This window comes from Lissotriton vulgaris, chromosome 3_1 (genome assembly GCF_964263255.1).
Source record: "Lissotriton vulgaris chromosome 3_1, aLisVul1.2, whole genome shotgun sequence".
In the NCBI taxonomy this organism is placed as follows: domain Eukaryota; kingdom Metazoa; phylum Chordata; class Amphibia; order Caudata; family Salamandridae; genus Lissotriton; species Lissotriton vulgaris.
The window spans coordinates 752,840,413-752,863,067 of record NC_141689.1 but is presented as its reverse complement, the minus strand read 5'-3'; the positions used below and the strand labels follow the sequence as shown (position 1 = coordinate 752,863,067).

The following is a 22,655-nucleotide window of genomic DNA, read 5'->3' as shown; positions in this document are numbered from 1 at the left end:
TTTGCCTTCCCCTGTACGACTTATACAAGGTGTTTGACTGCTGCTGCTGATGCTGATGCTGCTGCTGTCCTTGTCTAAATGTACGAAAGGAAGAGCGACGAAAGCCTCTGAATTTCCTGGCCGTAGAGCCTCTTACTTGCAGACCAAGAGATCTAGCAGTCGCCCTGCTGTCCTTAAACCTCTCCAAGGCCGAATCCGCTTTTTTGCCAAAGAGTCCCTCTCCATCAAAAGGCAGATCTAGCAAAGCAGATTGCACATCAGCAGAAAAATCTGAGGATTTCAACCATGCTGAACGCCTTGTGGCAACAGCAGTGCCCATGATCCTCGCCACAGAATCTGCAGTATCAAGGCCGCTCTGAATAACCTGACGAGCTGCTGCCTGAGTGTCAGATAAAGCCTCCTCAAAGTCACCTCTGCAGTCTTCAGGAACCTTTGGGATCAAAGTGCGTACTGAGTCAATAAGAGCATGGATATATCTTCCCATAAGGCAAGTGGCATTTGTGGATTTCAACGCCATACTAGCGGAAGAGAAGCACAAGTTACTACTTGTGTAACGATATATCTGTAAGAGACATTAGTTAGTGATAGATTCCTTACCTTACAATATCCCCAGGCGTCAGACTGGATCCGGAAACTTTTGCGTAGCAATACCCATGCGCGTCGGTAGGCGTCGTCTGCGGCTCCGCGTCCGTCGTCGGCGTCGTGAGCGCGGGAATGACGTCGTCGGAGTACTTAGACGCCGCCCATGCGCGCGGACGTCAGTTCTGATACACAGCTTTTCCGCGCCAGATACGCAGAGCCATGAGAGAACCAACACTGGTGCCATGAAACTAGGGCCCTGAAAGGGGATGACCTTAACCCTAGATATCGGGTCGCAGAACGGGGAGGATGGGTGGGGCGGTAAGGAATCTATCACTAACTAATGTCTCTTACAGATATATCGTTACACAAGTAGTAACTTGTGCATCTGAAAGAGACACGTTAGTGATAGATTCCTTACCTTAGAATAGATACCCCAGCAATACCAACCCCGGTGGTGGGTCTGCGAACCAATATCACACCAGAAAGTCCTGGAGGACGGAACGTCCAAAGAAGCCATCCCTCCGGACTTGACTGTCCAGGCAGTAGTGTCTTGCGAATGTGTGCAGCGAGGCCCACGTAGCTGCCTAGCAAATGTCCTGTAAAGGTACTCCTCGGCCCAGGGCAGTTGTTGTCGCCGTGGCCCGAGTGGAATGAGCCTGCAACCCAGCAGGGGGCTCCTTCCTCGCCATGGAGTAACATGCTTGGATACACAAGATGATCCACCTTGAAATGGTCCTCTTGTGTACAGCCTTTCCCTTCTTCGCGCCCACGTAACCAACAAAGAGTTGGTCATCCACCCGGAATTGGCGAGTGCGATCTAGGTAGTAGGAGAGCGCTCGTTTGGGATCCAGACGGTGGAGCCTCTCTTCCTCTTTCGAGGGATGCGGAGGCGGAAAGAAGGTGGGCAAAGTGATGGACTGCCCGATGTGGAAGGCCGTGACAACCTTGGGTAGAAAGGAAGGTCGTGTACGTAACACCACCTTGTCAGGATGAACAGATAGGAAAGGTGGAGAAGAAGAAAGAGCCTGGAGCTCACTCACTCTACTGGCAGAGGTGATGGCAACCAGGAAGCCAGTTTTCAACGTGAGAAGACGGAGAGGACAGTTATGGAGTGGCTCATAGGGAGCACACATCAGATAAGTGAGAACAAGATTCAATTCCCACTGGGGCATCACGAAGGGAACAGGAGGGAACATGTGAGTGATGCCCTTCAGAAATCTGCTTACAATGGGGGACTTGAATAAAGAAGGCTGATCAGGTAGCCTGAAGAAGGCGGAAAGAGCAGAAAGGTACCCTTTAAGAGTGCCCAGAGCAGAGCCCTGCTGGGCAAGGGAAAGAAGAAAGAGCAGCACTTCCGAAAGGGGTGCAGAGAGAGGATCCACAGCCTTTGCTGTGCACCATGCCACAAATCTGTTCCACCTGCAGGCGTATACCGACTTTGTGAAGGGACGCCTGGCTGCCAGAATGATGTCACAGACTTCAGGAGGCAAGTCAAATGGCCTCAACTGTCGCCGCTCAATCTCCAAGCTTGTAGGTGGAGACTGGACAGGTTCGGGTGCAGCACCGTCCCCTGCTGCTGCGACAGAAGGTCCTCCCAAAGAGGCAGACGAATCGGGGGATCGACTGACATGCTGAGTAGCTCGGGATACCAGTATCTTCGTGCCCAGTCCGGAGCCACAAGGATAACTTGGGCCCGGTCGCGCCTGATCTTCTTCAGCACTCTGGGCAGAAGTGGTATAGGCGGAAAGGCGTACAACAGACCGCAGCTCCACTCGCGACGAAAAGCGTCTCCCAGCGAGTGCCGCCTTGGAAATTCCAACGCGCAGAACTGATGACATTGCGCGTTCTCTTCTGTGGCGAATAGATCTAACCAAGGCTCTCCCCACTGCTGAAAGAGACTTTGCGCCACGTCCGAGTTCAGACGCCATTCGTGATCCGTCATGCACCGACGGCTGAGTTCGTCCGCCCTGGCATTCAGAGAGCCTGCCAGGTGTTGAACCACCAGGGTCACGCCCTGATGTTCCAGCCATTGCCATAGGCGCAGAGCCTCCTGGCAAAGGGTCCACGACCCCACTCCGCCTTGTTTGTTGCAGTACCACATGGCGGTGGTGTTGTCGGTGAACACTTGCACTGCACTCCCCCGGACAGAGGGGAGGAATGCTTTCAGTGCTAGACGAATCGCCCGCAGCTCCAACATGTTGATATGTAAATGTAATGTAAATGTATGTAATGTAAATGTATAGGCATTTATATAGCGCACTACTTACCCGGAGGGTCCCAAGGCGCTTCGACCGCTGCGAAACCCTTCCTGGCTTCCCTGAGAGATGGTCCCTTAATGGGTATCTCCAGGGTGAGACCAGGCATCCCCGGCGGTCTGGTGGGGCCGTTAGTGAAGATGAGGCAAGCTAATGCCCAGAGTTGCCGAGTGTGATCACTGATCAGAGTGGGCACCGAGGCGAGAGAATTATCGAGTCCGCTGACCCTGGTCCAGAAACCTGCCGCGCCGGGAATCGAACCCTGGTCCCGGGCCATCCTCTGCTCTCGGGTCTGCCGCCTCTAACCAGTGAGCCGGGACTCCGCCGGAGACCAGAGGCCTCTGATCTCCGCCTCTCCCATGTGGCCTCCCCAGCCCTGGAGGGACGCGTCCGTCACAACCACGTGCTCCGGGTGGAGTAGGGAGAGGGATCTGCCACTGACCCTGTCGCGGTCCGTGAGCCACCACTGCAGTTGTCTCGCAGTGCCCTCCGAGATCAAGACATGATCGGACAGGTTGCCCTGATGCTGGGCCCACTGAAACTTCAGGTCCCACTGCAGAGCCCGCATCCGCCACCTGGCGTGATGCACCAGAAGGATGCAGGAGGCCATCAGCCCCAGAAGCCGCAGCGTCAACCTGACCGAGACTCGGGATAACGGCTGGAAGATGGGAACCAGAGCCTGAATATCCCGAACCCGCTGTTCGGGTGGGAAAACCCGAAACTGCGCCGAGTCGAGAATCGCTCCGATGAAGAGGAGCTTCTGAGAGGGACACAGGTGTGACTTCGGCACATTGATGGAGAACCCCAGCAAGTGCAGGAGGTGGGTGACGACTACCTGGGGCGAGCCCGCCTTCAACAACCAGTCGTCGAGGTAGGGGGAAGACTGATACCCCCTGCCTGCGCAGATGAGCTGCGACCACCGCCATCACCTTCGTGAACACCCGTGGGGCGCTGGTAAGGCCGAAGGGGAGCACGGTAAACTGAAAGTGCTCTTGGCCTACCGTGAACCGCAGGTAACGCCGGTGGGCCGGCAGGACGGGGATGTGGAAATAGGCGTCCTGCAGGTCCAACGCTACCATCCAGTCTCCCGGGTACCGGGCAGCCAGGACCTGAGCCAATGTCAGCATCTTGAACTTCTCCTTCCGGAGGAAGCCGTTGACGTTCCGCAGGTCCAAGATAGGGCGTAGGCCCCCTTTGCCCTTCTTGGGCACCAGAAAGTAGTGGGAGTAACATCCACACCATACTTCTGGCCCAGGAATGCGCTCGATGGCCCCCTTGGGCCGTGACTTCCTCTTGCAGAAGTGCAAGTGATCCCCCGACACACGGTGGCATGGATGGAGGGGATGCCTCGAAGGGGAGGGAGTAGCCCCTTCGGACAATCTGCAGCACCCACCTGTCCGAAGTGACTGTGCGCCAGTGGGAGAGGTGATGGCGAACCCTGCCTCCCACAGGCGTCACATGGGCCTGAAAACTCGGAAGGTTTTGAGGCAGGCGCTGCTGAGGGAGGTGTGGACTGGCCTCGCCGTGGTCCCCAACCGCCGCCACGGCGGTTTCCACGTCCGCCACCACGCTGTTGGACATTCTGCGGTGCGTGGCTGACAGTACGTGGTGGGGCGCCCCTTCCGTGGCCACGAAAGGAGCGAAAGGCACCCGATTGCTGGCGTGGGGCCGTGAGGCCCAAGGACTTGGCCGTAGCCCTGGAGTCCTTGAAACGTTCCAGCGCATGGTCTGCCTTGTCGCCGAAGAGGCGACGGCCATCAAACGGCATGTCCAGGAGTGTGGCCTGGACATCGGCCGAGAAGTTGGCGGACCTCAACCAGGCGTGGCGTCGAACCGCCACTGTCGTTGCCATCGCCCTGCCCAGTGAGTCCGTTGTATCCAGCCCACACCGGATAGAAAAGCGTGCTGCATCTCGGCCCTCCGCAAGGGCTTGGCCGGGTTTAGCCTGGACCTCCTCCGGGCATTGTGGCAGCACCTCCGCAACCGTGTCCCACAGAGTGTGGGTGTAGCGGCTCAAGAGACAGGCGGTATTCACAGACCGCAGCCCTAAGCTAACAGACGAGAAAACCTTCTTCCCGAACTTTTCGTATCTCTTGGATTCCCTGTCGGGCGGGGCCGACGGGAATGCGGTCTGGGAGTTTGAGGCCTGGATGACCAGACTCTCGGGGGTGGGATGGGTGGACAAAAAGCATGGGTCGCCCGGGGCCGGGCGGTAGCGTCTGGCCACGTTCCTATCCACAGGCGGGCCTGTGGCGGGCTTGGACCAAGTGCCCACAAGAACGTCACACAAGGCCTCATTGAACGGCAGCAGGGGCTCCACGGAGCTTGACTGCGGTTTGAGGACCTCAGTGAGGAGATTAGTCCTCACGGCCGCGACGGGGAGCTTAAGGTTTAAGGCCTTAGCTGCCTTCGTCAACACTACGCTATAAGTAGAACCCGCCTCCGAAGCCACAGTCGGAGGTGAGTTAAATCCAGTGTCTGGCGATGTGTCAATACCACTGGTCTCCCCAAGCTCATATGTCCAGTCCTGCTGAGACTGGCAATCTAGTGCCAGAGGGTCCTCGGACCCCTCCCAATTTTCCTCGTCACCTGTGTCCTGGAAACCAGGATTAGCAGACAGGGCCTCCTCGTGGAGATAAAATTCCCCAAAGGCTGTCGGAATCGGCGCCCAGCGGTGCCCTTCCGGCGCCTGAGTCGGACCGCAGGAAACATTGGGGGCGGCAACCACAGTGGGCGCCGGGGGCGACACCCGTAGGGACGGCGCCGGCGAGGTCCTAAGGTCGACCGGCGAGGTCCCGGATCCGGTGAGGTCCTGCGGTGCCGAGACCGAAGTCACCGGCGGCGTCGGGGCCGAAGCACCCGACGGTGTCGGGGCCGAAGCGCCCGACCCAGAAGGACTTCCAGACGGAACCGTTGGGCCCGAAGGCGCCACGGGAACCGACTGAGGAGGGAGGGCCCTCATGGCCTGAGGTACCTCTCGACCTCCTCCGGCGTCGCGCCGTGCCCAGGGACCCGAAGGTGTGGGGCAGGCGGCGACACTTGCGACTCCCGCGGAGCCGCGTGGGCGGTGTCGCCCGAGCCCCCGGCCGCATCGTGCGAGCGTCGGGGCAGATCGGAGGAACAATGACGTCGCTCCGACCTCTCATGCCTCTTACCTGAGGACTTGGAACTAGACTATCGGTGTCCACTTCCGGAGCTTCGATGACTCCGACCTCGCGACCTGTCCCTCGACCTCCCGTGGGACCGGGACCTGGAGCGGCGCGGGGCCGACTGCCTCAGCTCGAGTCGCTTGCGGGACCGCTCCCGCCTAGCCTTCGACGTCAGGGCCCGGCAGTCGGGGCAGGTCCGATCGTCGTGGTCAAGGCCTAAGCACTTCAGGCACCGGCGATGGGGCTCCGTGACCGACATGAGTCGATCGCACTTCGAGCAAGGCTTGAACCCGGGCATCCCTGGCACCGATAGAGTCGAGAACTCGACAAAAATTAGAGATCAAAAGATCAAAAAAGTTCAGTCAAAAATTGACTGGGGGTAGAGCTTCTTCCGGATCTGCGCTAGCTGGCGCGGAAAAAAGAAGAACTGACGTCAGCGCGCATGGGCGGCGTCTAAGTACTCCGACGACGTCATTCCGGCGCTCACGACGCCGACGGCAGACGCGGAGCCGCAGACGACGCCTACCGACGCGAAGGGGTATTGCTACGCAAAAGTTTCCGGATCCAGTCTGACGCCTGGGGATATTCTAAGGTAAGGAATCTATCACTAACGTGTCTCTTTCAGATAGTCTTTTTGGCCACCTGATCCTGCTTTTTAGCCTCCTTGTCACCAGGAACTTGGGGAAAAGCACCTACTGACTTCTTGGAACATGCCGCTTGGATCACCAAACTCTCAGGTGAAGGGTGTGTCGACAAAAAGGCAGGGTCCTCAGGACCCACTCTATACCTTCGAGCCACACCTTTCGAGACTGCAGGAGCAGAAAGAGGGTTCTTCCATACCTCCATAATGGGGTCAGTCAAAGCATCATTAAAAGGGAGCAAGGGCTCCACTGCCGAGCTCGGAGAATGAAGAACCTCAGTAAGCAGATTCGATTTGAACTCAACGGTAGGCAATTTTAAGCCTAAAAGACCCGCTACTTTTCTCATTACCACGTGATATGGCTGAACATCCTAAGACGGCGCATCAGAGCCTGATTGCAAGACCCACTCTGGAGAAAACTCAAGTCCACTAGCCTCTGCTAGATCCTCGAAATAATTTTCATCCAGCTCACCTTCTTCCAAGTCAGAATGAGACTCACAATACCTCTGCTCTTCTAGCAGACGTTGAGCCTCCCTTCTAGATCTCTGCTTAACTCGGAGTGCAGTCGGATCCACTGTCGACTCCGACGGCACCGGAGCCGACGTCGGAATCGAACCCGAAGGCTTAGAAGGATGTTCCATTGATTTGCTTGGAGCGGGCGACGCCAGTGCCGGAGTCGTCGACTTCGGACGAGCCGGCGTCGACATCGGCGTCGACCTCGGTGGAGCCTGGTACTGCCACAGCGGGGTCGGAGCCGGCAAAAACAGCATGAAAGGTGGCGGGCATATGAATGAGGCACCCCCAAATTAAATGCCATTGGACCCATAGGACCCGAAGGCGCTCCAGAGGGGTACCAAGACTTAGAGAAGACATCATACATAGCGTTAAGAAACGCTGAAGGATCCTGACCTGGAGCTGGAAATGGTGGATGCTCAGGTGGACCTCGAGGTAGATTCGAATCTGTCTCAACAACAGGAGTCGAACCCTCAACCTCTTCAGGAACCTCCTCTTCCTCTTCCTGGGCCGGAGACGGAGCCGGAGTCGGATCGGGTGCCGGAGCCGGTGAATGAACAGGCGACTCCGAAGGCGAAGCCTCGCCCTCCTGATCCGAAACCTCTTGTGGAGGAATTACCTTGGATCTTATCTTCTTGGGTGATCTCGACCTCGAGCCAGACTTATCACCTGAATGACGTCGAGACTCATGTCTCCTCTTCTTGTGTTTCCTTCGCGACCTCGAAGCATGATCCGTCGAAGACTTCGAAGCCGACGCCTCCCGAGACCTCGATCTCGACTTCTTCAAATGGGACTTCGAAGATTTTCTTTCTTTATCGGCCTTCAGTTTAGCAACAGGAAGCTTAGACTCCCTTTCTCGGAGGGCCTTAGGATTCATTTTTTGACACGACGAACACCCATCCACGTCGTGGTCGGAGCTCAAGCACCAAATACAGTCCTGGTGCGGGTCCGTAACGGACATCATCTTTCCACATTCCCTGCAGGGCTTAAAACCCGTCTTCTTTGTCGACATTGTAATGAACAAAGTGACAAGAGAACTGGAAACAACGAAGAAATAGAGCTACAGAGTAACTGGAAGCTACAGAGTATCCCAAAAACTGTTAGCGTCGACGACGCGGAAAAAAGGGAACTGACATCATACATAGCGTTAAGAAACGCTGAAGGATCCTGACCTGGAGCTGGAAATGGTGGATGCTCAGGTAGACCTCGAGGTAGATTCGAATCTGTCTCAACAACAGGAGTCGAACCCTCAACCTCTTCAGGAACCTCCTCTTCCTCTTCCTGGGCCGGAGACGGAGCCGGAGTCGGATCGGGTGCCGGAGCCGGTGAATGAACAGGCGACTCCGAAGGCGAAGCCTCGCCCTCCTGATCCGAAACCTCTTGTGGAGGATTTACCTTGGATCTTATCTTCTTGGGTGATCTCGACCTCGAGCCAGACTTATCACCTGAATGACGTCGAGACTCATGTCTCCTCTTCTTGTGTTTCCTTCGCGACCTCGAAGCATGATCCGAGGAAGACTTCGAAGCCGACGCCTCCCGAGACCTCGATCTCGACTTCTTCAAATGGGACTTCGAAGATTTTCTTTCTTTATCGGCCTTCAGTTTAGCAACAAGAAGCTTAGACTCCCTTTCTCGGAGGGCCTTAGGATTCATTTTTTGACACAACGAACACCCATCCACGTCGTGGTCGGAGCTCAAGCACCAAATACAGTCCTGGTGCGGGTCCGTAACGGACATCATATTTCCACATTCCCTGCAGGGCTTAAAACCCGTCTTCTTTGTCGACATTTTAATGAACAAAGTGACAAGAGAACTGGAAACAACGAAGAAATAGAGCTACAGAGTAACTGGAAGCTACAGAGTATCCCAAAAACCGTTAGCGTCGACGACGCGGAAAAAAGGGAACTGATGTCATCACGCCGGCGTGGGCCTATTGTAGGCGTCGGTGACGTCAGCGGAGTCGCAGGCGAAGCCGTGACTCTATCACGTCCGAGTCCACGTCGGCGCGAGGCTACAAAAGAATTTCCGAATGCTGCTGACGCAGGGGGATATTCACAAGGTGAGGAATCCACACGGCAGATGTATCCAGTAAAGGACTACAGGAACAGCAGAGGCGAGAGACCGGAAGAGCGTGAAACTGCGCGAGCCAGGAATGGGATGTAATCGTGGAGCCCAGAAATTGTTACTGCCGCTGAGAGATCCCGGGAGAGACGCTGGGGCCGCCACTCTGAGGGGACCAAGAGACGTGTAAGACACACAACATGCAACATCCCGACACTGCGGCCTGCTGATTGGGGTGCCCCGGACCTTACCCACGAATAGGCCATAGATAGCAGCCAATAGGATGGCAAAAACACGAAGGCAGCACCCAACAGAGCCCGGAGAGATGTGGCGCTGAAAGCCCTGTGCAGCAGGCGGAGGCAGTCCGAGCCTTGCCCCCTCCTCGCTCTAGAGAGCCGGGCTCTGGCTGCAGGGGGGTGCCAGCCGGCCGGCCGAGAATGATCCGTGAGAGCGGCTCTGTGCGCCCGGGCACCCCATGGGTTCAGGAGAACCCAGCTGACCCTCCACCCAGGCGTGAGGACACAGACTGCAGCAACCCCTGTTTGCCCCCTCTCCAACAACTTCTGTTGAAGTCAAACAAAGTGCTGCTGCAGCCGGGCTAGAGCGATGAACCAGTGAACTTTTCCCAGATATGGGGGCGAAGGAGCCATGACCGGCTGATTGTCTTCGAAGTTATTCCAGTGGACCCGAGCCTTCACGCCTCCTCTCCCTTCCGGACTTTGATTTCTGAACTATGTACCCCCACGGACTTCTCTTCTGTTCCCTGCTTGTGCCTCTGTTCCCTGCGTGTGCCTCTGTTCCCTGCTCGTGCCTCTGTTCCCTGCTTGTGATCCGGTTTTCGTGCCTCTGTTTGTGCCTCTGTTCCCTGCTTGTGCCTCTTCCCTGCTTGTGCCTCTGTTCCCTGCTTGTGCCTCTGTTCCTTGCTTGTGCCTCTGTTCCTTGCTTGTGCCTCTGTTCCCGGCTTGTGATCCGGTTTTCGTGCCTCTGTTCCAGCATTTTGTGCCTCTGTTCCCTGCTTGTGATCCGGTTTTTGTGCCTCTGTTCCCTGTTCGTGCCTCTGTTCCCTGCTTGTGATCCGGTTTTTCGTGCCTCTGTTGCCAAGGGAGTTACTGGGCAGAGAGCTCTGTCTGTGTGTGGCTCTGTCTGTGTGTGTGGCTCTGTCTGTGTGTGGCTGTCATTGTGTGTGTGTGGCTGTGTGTGTGTGTGTGTGTGTGTGTGGCTGTGTGTGTGTGTGTGGGTGTGTGTGTGTGTGTGGGTTTGTGTTACTATCCTTGTGGGGACTTGGGTGTGATAACACACTCATGCTGTGGGGACTTGATTGCACTGTGGGGACCTGAGCCCAGGTCCCCACAAGGCAATGTTCTTTAAATGATAAAAAATGGCTTCAGGAACATCTGTGCCAATTTTTACAACTTGGATGTGCGTGTGTGTGTGTGTGTGTGTGTGTGTGTCTCTGTGTGTGTTTGTGGCTATTTGTGTGTTTGGCTCTGTGTGTGTGTGTGGCTCTCTTTGTGTGTGTGTGGCTCTATGTCTGTGTGTGTGGCTCTGTGTGTGTGGCTCTCTGTGTGTGTGGCTCTGTGTGTGTGTGGCTCTGTGTGTGTGTGTGGCTGTGTGTGTGTGTGTGGCTGTGTGTGTGTGTGTCTCTGTGTGTGTGTGTGTGTGGCTCTGTGTGTGTGTGTGGCTCTGTGTGTGTGTGGCTCTGTGTGGCTTTGTCTGTGTGTGTGTGTGGCTCTGTGTGTGTGTGTGGCTCTGTTTGTGTGTGGCTCTGTCTGTGTGTGTGTGTGAGGCTCTGTCTGTGTGTGTGTGTGGCTTTGTCTGTGTGTGTGTGTGGCTCTGTGTGTGTGTGGCTCCATGTCCGCTATTACTCTCTACTACTCTCTAATGCTCACCTATTGCCATTGTAAATGACAATACCATTTATATTTATGCCTCGCAGGACAGAGGAGCTTACTTGCCGTGAGGGGAACGGCTCAACATCGCCATCGCCACAGAATCTGCCCCAAGCTCGGAGGGGGTGAGCAGAATCGAGCGCCAGTACCGCGAGGGCAGGGACCACAATCCCCAGGTGCCCCGGCGGTTGTGGCGCGTCAGTGACGTCAGCGCAGCGCCAGGAGGCGCGAGAAAAAGGCCAGACCGGCGAGAGTGAAGTGGGGGCCTCGCAGGACAGAGGAGCTTACTTGCCGTGAGGGGAACGGCTCAACATCGCCATCGCCACAGAATCCGCCCCAAGCTCGGAGGGGGTGAGCAGAATCGAGCGCCAGTACCGCGAGGGCAGGGACCACAATCCCCAGGTGCCCCGGCGGTTGTGGCGCGTCAGTGACGTCAGCGCAGCGCCAGGAGGCGCGAGAAAAAGGCCAGACCGGCGAGAGTGAAGTGGGGGCCTCGCAGGACAGAGGAGCTTACTTGCCGTGAGGGGAACGGCTCAACATCGCCATCGCCACAGAATCCGCCCCAAGCTCGGAGGGGGTGAGCAGAATCGAGCGCCAGTACCGCGAGGGCAGGGACCACAATCCCCAGGTGCCCCGGCGGTTGTGGCGCGTCAGTGACGTCAGCGCAGCGCCAGGAGGCGCGAGAAAAAGGCCAGACCGGCGAGAGTGAAGTGGGGGCCTCGCAGGACAGAGGAGCTTACTTGCCGTGAGGGGAACAGCTCAACATCGCCATCGCCACAGAATCCGCCCCAAGCTCGGAGGGGGTGAGCAGAATCGAGCACCAGTACCGCGAGGGCAGGGACCACAATCCCCAGGTGCCCCGGCGGTTGTGGCGCGTCAGTGACGTCAGCGCAGCGCCAGGAGGCGCGAGAAAAAGGCCAGATCGCCTCGCGCCCCGCGAGTCGCGCCCGTGGGAGCAACCGGGGAAAGCCCGGGCAAAGGGCGGGCCCTCTTTGGCCCTCAGAGGCCGGAAGAGGTCGGGACGGGCCACGGATCCTGGCTCCTTGGACTTTGAACTATAAGTAAGACTCTGATTCCCTCATTTTTTCTTACTGCAGTATTGAAGAGTAATCTGTTGCTTGAGACTGTGTTAATATAGCCGCTCTGCTACCTGCTAACATGCCCACCATTACCATGGACCCATCTACAACGGGCCTCCGTACCTTGGACAACTTTGTGCTCAAAAAAGTTACACAAATTAACAATGAACGTAGGGCCTCATTGGGTAGTAAAAGTCATTCACCCTGTATGGATATTACATCTAATGAGTCCACAGAAGTGCCAGATTGCACCTTAGCACAGGCCGCACATAGTACAGAGGTCCCCAGTGTAGTTGCACAGGCACAGGTGCACTCTGAGAACCCAGTGAACCTAGTGGACCTGCTTGTCACTTCAGAGGAGGACTCTGCAGTAGAAGAACCACCGGAGGTCCCTTCTACACAAAGACCAGTGAGGAAATGCAGAAAGACTCAGGGGAGGCGTGGGGGAAAGTCTGCAAAATCTAAAACTCACGTCAACCAATCCAATAACTCTAGGGACACTAATGTTAACAGTGCAAGTATTCAGGTGGTGGAAGAACCCAATAAAGAGGGCAGTAGTAACGAAGGAAGTGTGTCCTTGTCTGACACCAAGTTAGAAGCATTAATAAATACAATAGTAGGTAAATTGGAGGCTAAAATTGTACATTTAATTACCCCAATAATGTCCAAACTGGACATAATAGCCTCTGAGGTGGAAAGACTGGGTAGTGTGGTGGCGGGATATATGACCCCTGCACCAGTCCCAGCCCCAGCCGTGATATCACCTACAACTATTCCTGGTGGGAGTGTGAAGGAGCATTTGCTCAGGGGACAGAGTACACAACAGAAGAGGCAGTCAAACCCAGAAACCGTGGCTGCTACTGTAGCTGCGGTTTCCACGGCTCCAGTGACTCAGCCGACTCATCAGGCCCCTGCCCCGGCCCCCCTGGGCAATTGCCCAGCGGTCCCTCAGAGGGCTAGACTCAGGAATGTATATCTCCCCCCTGAATGCGTCCCATTTGTGGTTGTGCTGACTAATGTCCCGCGTTATGAGGAAATTGCAGCACAACCTTATGGAGAATCACACGACTCATTAAAAAACAAAACGGTGGCATGGCTAAACAAAAACTGTGGCTTTCCACCTCACTACTACGACCAAATTATATCTACTGTAAGAGTAAATTGGGTTGGACCTTCAAGGAAATCAACCACGGGGGACTGTGTAATTGTTAATTTTCAGCACCCACAACACGTTGCTACAGTCTTGTTACGCGCATCCTCACTGGTTTACAACACAAACAGTGTCTGTGTGCGACCCCTGGGATATTTCTATGCGCCTGACCAGAACTCACCTAAAAATCCCCCTAACACTTTCCGTGGGTACAGACCTATATCACAAATTCAGACACCAAATCCGGCAACACCATATATGTACAACAATGATACTAGTGGGCTATCTGGGTGGCAAACGCCAGCAGTAAACACTAATGGATGGCGGATACCACCTGCAAATTTTAATGCCGAGAATCTGAACAACAGAGGGTACAATATTCCTACACATAACCGATTTGATATGCTTTCAGGGCTGGATGCCTGCGACTGACTGAGGGTCTTGGAGGGTCAGGAAAACGACCAGTCGCCTGTAGCACAAACGTTAGAGGTGATTCCATTAATTACACCAAAAAATAATGTTATATGTTGGAATGTGGCGGGCTTAGAAAATAAAATGCAGGATGATAGTTGGTTAGCCTATATTAGGGGCTTCCAAATCATTTGTTTACAAGAGACTTGGTCAGTGAAATGTGATATTCAAATGGATGGCTACAAGGCATATTTTGTACCTGCTGTACCAGTAACCCGGGGTAGATCAAAGGGGGGTATGGTAATGTTTATATCGGTAGCACTGAAATGCACAACTGTAAGTAGGCCTTCAAGTAATCTTGGCATACAAGGTCTAGTTTTATCTGCGGGTAACTGCAAGGTTGGTCTGATCAACTTTTATAACTCCACTAATAATGTTACTAGTCACGGCAATTCCGAATCCTTAAGTGAGTATATAGGTACTTCAATGAGGGATTGTTCACACAACTTGTTGATCATGGGCGATTTTAATACTCATTTATGTAGTGATCCCCTAGACAAAAGCCTTCTGGAACTGTATTGTCCCAGAATTAACGGTCTACATTTAGAACATACCGTGGAAGGGACACTTTTTAACAACCTACTCAACGAACATGGTCTCACGATTGCAATGACTTTATGTGATCCCTCAAAGCGCTTCTGCACCCCTACTTTTAAAGGGCACGGGAAGGGGACATTTATTGATTACATGTTGTTAACCGCCCCCATGCAAGTGTTTGTGCGTTCATTCTCGATAGATAGTAATCCACTCAGTGATCATAATCCCTTGACTATACATCTAGGGGGGCCCTGGGTGGAAAGAGAAGGACGTAATTTAGGTCGGGGTAGGGTTACAGCCACGGACGGTAGACGTCGTTTAAAATGGTCTATGTGTACCCCGGCCCTCATATATCAGAATATTCAAACTAACTGCAGTGATATCATTGCCAGATGCACCCAAGTTGATTCAGACCCAGCCCAGGTTCTATCGGATTTCAAAAGCTTAACTGACAACATAGCTATTTCAATGACAGAACCTCTAAAATATAGAGGTAGGGAGGGCCCAAGGTGGTTCAATAAGGAATGCTCCAAAGCAGCCCGTGATCTCAAAGCAGCCTTGTTGCTAAAACCTCGTAACAAGGAATTAGTTCAGAGATCACGTAAAGAATATAAATCAGTCATTGTATCAAGAAAGGAGGCACTGAGGAATGAGGCCTGGGCTGAGATCCTGGAACCACAAACACTGAAAAACAGTGCTAGATTCTGGGCGGTGCTAAAGAAACCCTTCCTGGTGAAAGACTCAGGGGAAGGGTTAGAATGTGTCATCACAAAAGAGGAATGGGTTGCTCATTTTAAACAACTGTATGGGGGGGGAGAAATCAATGTGGTACCTTATGAACGCACTGTTGGGGGTCCTTGTATGAATGTTAGCATAGGAGAGGTCGTGATGGGTATCGAGGGGCTTACAGCGGGCAAATCACCTGGCCCGGATGGGATACCCCCGGATCTCTTTAAATCTGATCCTAACTTTTGGGCACCGATTGTCGCGGCAGTTATTAACGCAGCCGCAAGGGCAGGGTGCCCGACGTCATGGGGTCTCTCCACAATTGTGCCCATATTTAAAAAGGGGGACAGGGACAGTCCCCTTTGTTACAGGCCTATCTCCCTGATCAATTCTGTGGCCAAACTGGTGGGGAGAATAGTATTGCGGCGACTACTTGAGTGGACACGGGACAAAAATATCATGTCCATCGCCCAATATGGCTTCTGTAATGGCCGCTCGACTACAACACAATGCCTGAATCTCTTCTTATTACTAAGTAAATATACTATCGTTAAAAAAGGCACAGTCTACTTAGCCTTCATGGACCTATCCTCAGCTTACGACTGTGTTAACAGGGGGAAGCTGTGGGGGTCCATGAAGGACAAGGGAGTGGACAATGATATTATAAACTTTCTGGCTGACCTCCATAATAACACCAGTGCAAATGTAAGGTATTGCCAAGACTTATCTGTAACTGAGGATTTTAGAACCGGGAAGGGGGTTAGGCAAGGATGCATACTGGCCCCCTTCCTTTTTAATTTTTATATAAATGAGTTGGATGGTGTTTTACGGGAGGTAAAATCAGACAGCCCAAGAGTGGGGACTAGAAGCATTCCAGTCTTGTTATACGCAGACGATGCGGTACTGTTAGCAAGAACTGAAAATGGCCTTCAATTGCTACTTAATGCATTCAAAAAATTTATGGAAGATAGGGATTTGTTAGTGAACAACTCCAAATCGTTCATCATGCAGGTAGGGAAACAGCCAAAGAGACAATATACTTTTAAATTAGATGAGACAGTTATACCACTCTCAAGTACATTCTCCTATTTGGGAGTACTCTTTGACTCTAAACTATCCTGGGCCCCCCAACTCGCAAAGAAAAAATGTGATGTTTCAAAGGTTAATGCCTCCATTTTTAATTTTGCGTCAAAGCTTGGCAAAAAACCAACGGCTGCTATGATTAAATTGTATGAAGCAAAATCTGTAGCTACCGCAGCATATGGGAGTGGCCTTTGGGGCTATATGGTGGGGGAACAACTTCAGACCACAGAAAATCTGTTTTATAAACGGCTTTTGTGCGTTTCGGCCTCTACCTCAAACTTTATAGTACATGAGGAACTAGGAGTAGGGTACCTGAGTGATATCCTGACCCTACGACCTCTGTTATGTTGGCTGAAAATGTGGTTATGTGAGGAAATCCCCCTAACACATTTAATTGTTAAGGATTTCCTGGCTCTTGAGCACGCCTCACGCACTCCCTGGCTGAAGTACTTAAAATCATGTTTTACCGAGATGGGCCGCCCGGAACTATTTGAACACCCAGAAGGAATTGTGAAGGCGGATATTGACTTAGTTAAGCAGGTGTTCTTTCAGCGTAAGAAGGCTGAGAGGGAGGGTGTTGAGCTACAAAAAGTTAGTGTGAGGAAATTCATCATGGCAAAAACATGTTTGACAACAGAGCCTTATCTACTCGGCACTTTCAGCACCCATGATAAATTCCTGCTTACAAGATTCAGATTTAATCAGTTTCAACATCTGCTCATCAGACCCAAAAAGGAGAGCTTCTGTAAACATCCTCTGTCCTGTGGCTGCGACGGTAAGTCTCCACAGGACATGATGCATTTTATGTTCTTATGTAAATACTATGAATTCCCCCGTAAACGCTTTTTAATTGCTCTTTTAAAAGAAATGAATTTTAAACAGATACGACCAGCCTTTTTATACTTACAACTGCTATATAGCAACAGTGTCCTTCAAGTTCTTGAATTTTTAAAACTGGCTCTTAAACTGCGACTTTGTCTGGACCAATGATTGAATCACTGTATGTAATGATCACAGTTCTTTTATCCTCTGAATTTATAATGTAATTTGATGTATGTACTGTATGTTTTTATTGTACTTTTATGGTTGAAATATTACCGAATAAAGTCTGTTTTGATTTGATTTGATTTATTTATGTATAAAAAAATGAAAAAATGCCATTTGCAATGCCAATAGCTCTAACTTTAATAAAGCTGAGACCATTGCATTGTAAATGCTTGTTAATATAGCTGCTAAACTAACCATATCATAAACAGTGCTAGAAAATTTGGGTAAAGGACCAGGTGGCATTTCAATATAATGTTCAATCTATACGTCGACTGTTTCTATCAAATCATTATTCTTTGGTGACTGATTTGTCAATGCAGAAATAGAAGTAAAGGACACAGAGGCAGAAGTAAATGCGTTTGTAACCAGTGAAGAGGAAGAGACTGAGGCTGCAATTGCAGTATTGACACTAGCAGTCATTACAACAGTAGCTAAGACAGTATATTAGCGGCATCACTGTTAACATAACTTGCTGAAATAACATTTGATGGTATTAACCCAGCTGCTTTGAAAATGTGTGTGGCTTCTTCTTCCTTATCTTTGGACACCACAGTCGCTGAATAGGTGTTCACTCCCTCCATAATCCCCCTCCTCAACATTTAGGGTTCCACAAAGCTCCTGGGCTTCAGTTCCCAAAAATAAAAGGGCACAACCAAATTGTAAGTAATATTGCCACTGTAAAAACCTCATTCGGGTTTATTCTTGGAGGGAGTCTAAAGAAATAAATACAACATTAGCATATAATAAAAGTACAATTATTTAAAAAAATGTCTTACACAATCTGATAAATTTTTTATAATTTAAAATATTACAAAAAGAAAAAGCTCACAATTGGATCTTCATTGATTTGATCATAACTGGAGATGAAGTGCGGATTGATCCTATAACCTGATGCATGAAAAGCATTTATTACTTTAATGCACCAGCGACCTTATAATCTATGATAAAAAAAATCTCTGAACGTGTTGATGAATATGAGCAGGGCCAGAGTCAGTGGAAGCAGGGTCACAGGTGAATACTTTGTTGTCCACTTTGTAATTTTCCACCAGAAACCTTAGTTTAGAAATTAGCTGACACTGATGCCAATGCTGAGATGTGATACCAGAAGGGGTCAATAAGCACTTCAGATTAATGTAGCAGCCTTCTACGTAAGAGTATATGTGCCCCTCTAGGGGTTGTGGAATAAGGGCTTGGGAACTATTTCAAGTAATTTCATGGTGTTCATCGGTCTGTAAAATGCGACTTTGTATGTACAGGATCTCCAGTGATGTGCTGCTCTAGCTGGCACCATGCACAGTGATAATATTTCAACGACCTGAAATGTGGTATTTAAGGACTATTTGGAAAGGACATCAATCAGATGCCAGAAAAGTCATTGTTCAGAGGCCAGCTTCTTTCACTTCAAGATCGCAGACATCCAGGACAGCTTCAACACCGACAACAGACACAGACACCCCTGACTCAAAGCCCACCAAACACACCGACCTCCGGCTCTCCTGGAACAACGTTAATGACGAAGACACCAACGAAATCATGCACACCATCCACTCTGGCTCACATTCCAACCCCTGCCCCCACCACATCTTCAAAAAAGCAAGCTCCATCATCGCACCCCAACTCCGGAAGATCATCAACAGCTCCTTTGAGACCGCTACCTTCCTGGAGAGCTGGAAACACGCAGACTCAAAAAACGCAAGGCGGACCCAAAGGACCCCAAGAACTTTCGACCCATCTCCCTGCTCCCGTTCCCGGTGAAAGTCATTGAGAAGAACGCCAACAGACAACTGAGGAGAACATCATCCTGGACTCCTCACAATCTGGCTTCTGTAGCAATCACAGCACCAAAACCGCCCTCATCGACGCCACCGATGACATAGGGGCCCTGCTGGACAACGACAAAACCGCGGCCCTCATCCTCCTGGACCTCTTGGCCGCTTTCAACACCATCTGCAACCACACCCTGCTCACAGGCCTCGATGATGCAGGGATCCATGACAAAACCCTGAACTGGATCACCTCCTTCCTCACTGGCAGAACCCAGAGAATCTGCCTCCCCCTTTCCGATCTGAAGCCACCGCGATCAGCTGCGGCGTACCCCATGGATCATCCCTCGGCCCGACCCTTTTCAACATCTACATGGCACCTCTCGCCAACATCATCCGAGCGCACCACCTCAACATCATCTCGTAAGCCGACGACACCCAGCTGATCCTCTCCCTCACCAAGGACCCGGCCACCGCCAAATACAACCTCCACGAAGGAATGAAGGCCGTCGCAGAGTGGATGAAGACCAGCCGCCTGAAACTGAACTCTTACAAGACAGAGGTCCGCATCCTTGGCTCCAACCCCTCCACATGTGACGACTCCTGGTGACCGGCTAAGCTGGGAACTTCCCCCGACACCCACCAACCACGACCGCAACCTGGGGGTCATTCTGAACTCTACGCTCTCTATCACCCAGCAAGTCGACGCAGTCTCCTCCTCCTGCTTCAACATCCTTCGCATGCTCCGCAAGATCTATAGATGGATTCCCACTGAAACTAGGACAGTCACCCAAGCCCTCGTCAGTAACAGGCTGTACTAAGTCAACCCCCTCTACGCAGGAATCATGACCAAACGCCAGAAAAGACTTCAACGCATACAAAACTCCTCAGCTTGCCTCATCCTCGGAATCCCTCAACACATGACCGCCCACCTGAGAGACCTGCACTGGCTTACGATCAACAAGAGGATCACCTTCAAGCTCCTCACCCACACTAACAAAGCACTCCACAACGCCGGACCAGCATACCTCAACGTACGACTCACCTTCTACACCCCGAACCGCCAACTTCGCTCTGCTGACCTCGCCCTCACCACCGTCCCACGCATCCGCTGAACGACCACCGGAACATCTCATTCTCCCACCTCGCCGCCAAAACATGGAACACCCTCCCCACCCACCTGCCACAAACCCAGGACCTGCTGCCCTTTAGGAGACTTCTCAAGACCTGACTGTTCGATCAGTAGCTGCTTCTCCCCCAACCTCTAGCACCTTGAGACCCTCACGGGTGAGTAGAGCGCTTTACAAATACTTGATTGATTGATTGATACTGTGACCGGGTGCAAGCCGCAGTGTTAGGCGCAATCTGCTCCTTGCTCTCAATAGTACAATCTGTCCTTCAGGGCCTTTCATTCCGGTCGGTCTGTCTAGAAAAGGATAAGGCAACTGGGGAAAAGGGTGATCTCCTTACCTTTTTATTCCTTTTGCTAATATCCTTAAATGCAAGAACTACAAAGATGTATGGCAACAAATCAATTGATTTTTAAGGTGAGGGGTAGCCACTGGCAATCGCTAAGAGTAGGACAATTATTATTCAAATCTGGTGATCTGTGGCATGAAATGGAGCTCATGAAAAACATGTAAGGAAAGTATTACACAAAAGAAACACAGAAATAAGGAATGTGCCCTGCCATTGTGTCATGCACATACATCCACTACCCAATCAGTGGTGTATGCAGAAGATGCCACATTAATGTACAGATCATGGCAGGGGCTTGCACGGTACCACACATTTATGCCTGGGCAGGAGGAAAGCCAAACATCTTTATGCTGCACAAGAATTCTTTTATTCGTCTAGAAGATGCATTTGTATGTAGCACTAGAATATTATAAAGTCAGTAACACAAACAACAAAAAGAATGACAACATTAACAATAGAGAAACACTGCTTTCCTAACCTATTTCAAAGCTGGAGAAATTTTTTAAGAAGTGTTTAACATGGAGTATTGTACTTACTGTGCACTAAACTATTAATTGGTGCCACCAGGGTATCCCACAAACAGATGTTCCTAAGGGGAAAATATCATAATGGATTATTGACAAACTTTATGTGACAAGTCTGATTGCACTTACATTACATTATTTCTACGTGATTAAGTAAGGTAGCTATAAGTATTATACATACATTAAAACAAATCTAACATATCTAGGTAATTTCTTTTCCAGAGTGTTTCTATAGTCTGCACAGCTGCCTGATGATGTTGCATTATCAAGGACTGCTCATAGAATTTACAACTTGCCATTCATCTTACTAGATCCAATAAGAAAAGTGACCATTTAAGTGACTGAAATAACTTCATATGCTTTCACATAAAGGCCAATAACATTTTTAAAACATAAGATCACATTTTACTATTTCTTTGGCATTAGATAGGGACAGGAATATTATCAAATATACGTGCCTTACATTTCAAAAGGCAGAATCAACCAAGCTTTTTATAATTGATTAAAAACAGTATTTTTTCTGAAAGGTTGTCATGTTAGAATGTTTTGTGTTTTTGTACATCCTTTTAAAATGACGGTACAACTTGAAGAAGAAAATTGCAATATTCAAAACTGTAAGAAGCTTTAGGAATTTAGGACAACAATATGACTTAGAAAAATTACTTCAAATGCACTATCCGATGACTCATCGAATATCAAAGTAATATTATGACTCTATAGTTTGCGCCAGCAACTGTATCCATGAATATGCTTCAATAAAAGCAGAATTTCTGTATATTTGAAAGTTGCTTCCATTTGTAAATAAATCGGATTATAGGTTTGTTTAGGAAAGGTGCTACCCAAATAAACTAGATTATTTCCACCCATGGGGAATGAAGAATTTGGTGGCTTACATTGGCTACTCAAAGTTTCGCTACCCACCTGTTTTTAGGCACCTCAATGTGATAAGTAAAGTTGTGGACATGTTTCTGAGTGAAAAAAGCATAACTGCAACTCAAAGTTACTTTAACAAATGTCATATTATTGCCGATTGCCCCCACCACACCTTTGCCAAAGGACCCTACCAATCAGCAAAACACTAATACCCATCCTCAATGCCTTCCTCGAATCAGCCACATTCCTAGACACCTGAAAACATGCCACTATCATGCCCCTGCTCAAGAAAGCACCCACTCACCCAGCCACGCTTTCAAACTACAGACTCATTTCCCTCCTACCATACCCGGCAAAGGTCCTAGAGAAGCTGATCAATTGACGTCTCACTGACCATCTCAGCTACCACCAGCTCCTCAATGTCACGCAATCTGGATCCAGGCCCACTCACAATACAGAAACAGCACTTATTGCCGCCACAGATGACATCTGCATGATGTTTGACAGAGAAGACACAGCAGCTCTCATTCTCCTGGACTCCTCTGCAGCATTTAGCACTGTCTCCCATCCCATCCTTTTCAGGTGCCTGCACAAGAATGGCAAAGGAGCCGCACTCGGCTAGATCTGCTCCTTCTTAATGGACAGAACACCAGCCGTCAGCCAGAAGTCTTGAAAACCAATATGTGGAGTACCTCACGGTTTTTCAGTCAACCCCACACCCTCTTCAACGCATACATGATCCCTCCGGCCCATGTCATCTGTGCACACATCATCCTCCTCCTCTCATACACCAACAACAAGTCATACACTCCCTCTTGGATAAGACACCCAAAT

At 50.9% G+C, this 22,655-nt stretch overlaps 1 protein-coding gene across 2 annotated transcripts in view; it reads right to left on the bottom strand.

Annotated features, from left to right (window-relative positions):
- Positions 1–22,655, bottom strand: part of DMXL1 (Dmx like 1) — a 2,236,090-nt gene that overhangs the window by 166,263 nt on the left and 2,047,172 nt on the right. For both annotated transcript variants that reach the window (XM_086961064.1, XM_086961065.1), the window contains one exon: positions 20,961–21,013. In XM_086961064.1, the coding sequence (XP_086817190.1) occupies positions 20,961–21,013 (53 nt within the window). The remainder of the gene's footprint in view (positions 1–20,960; positions 21,014–22,655) is intronic.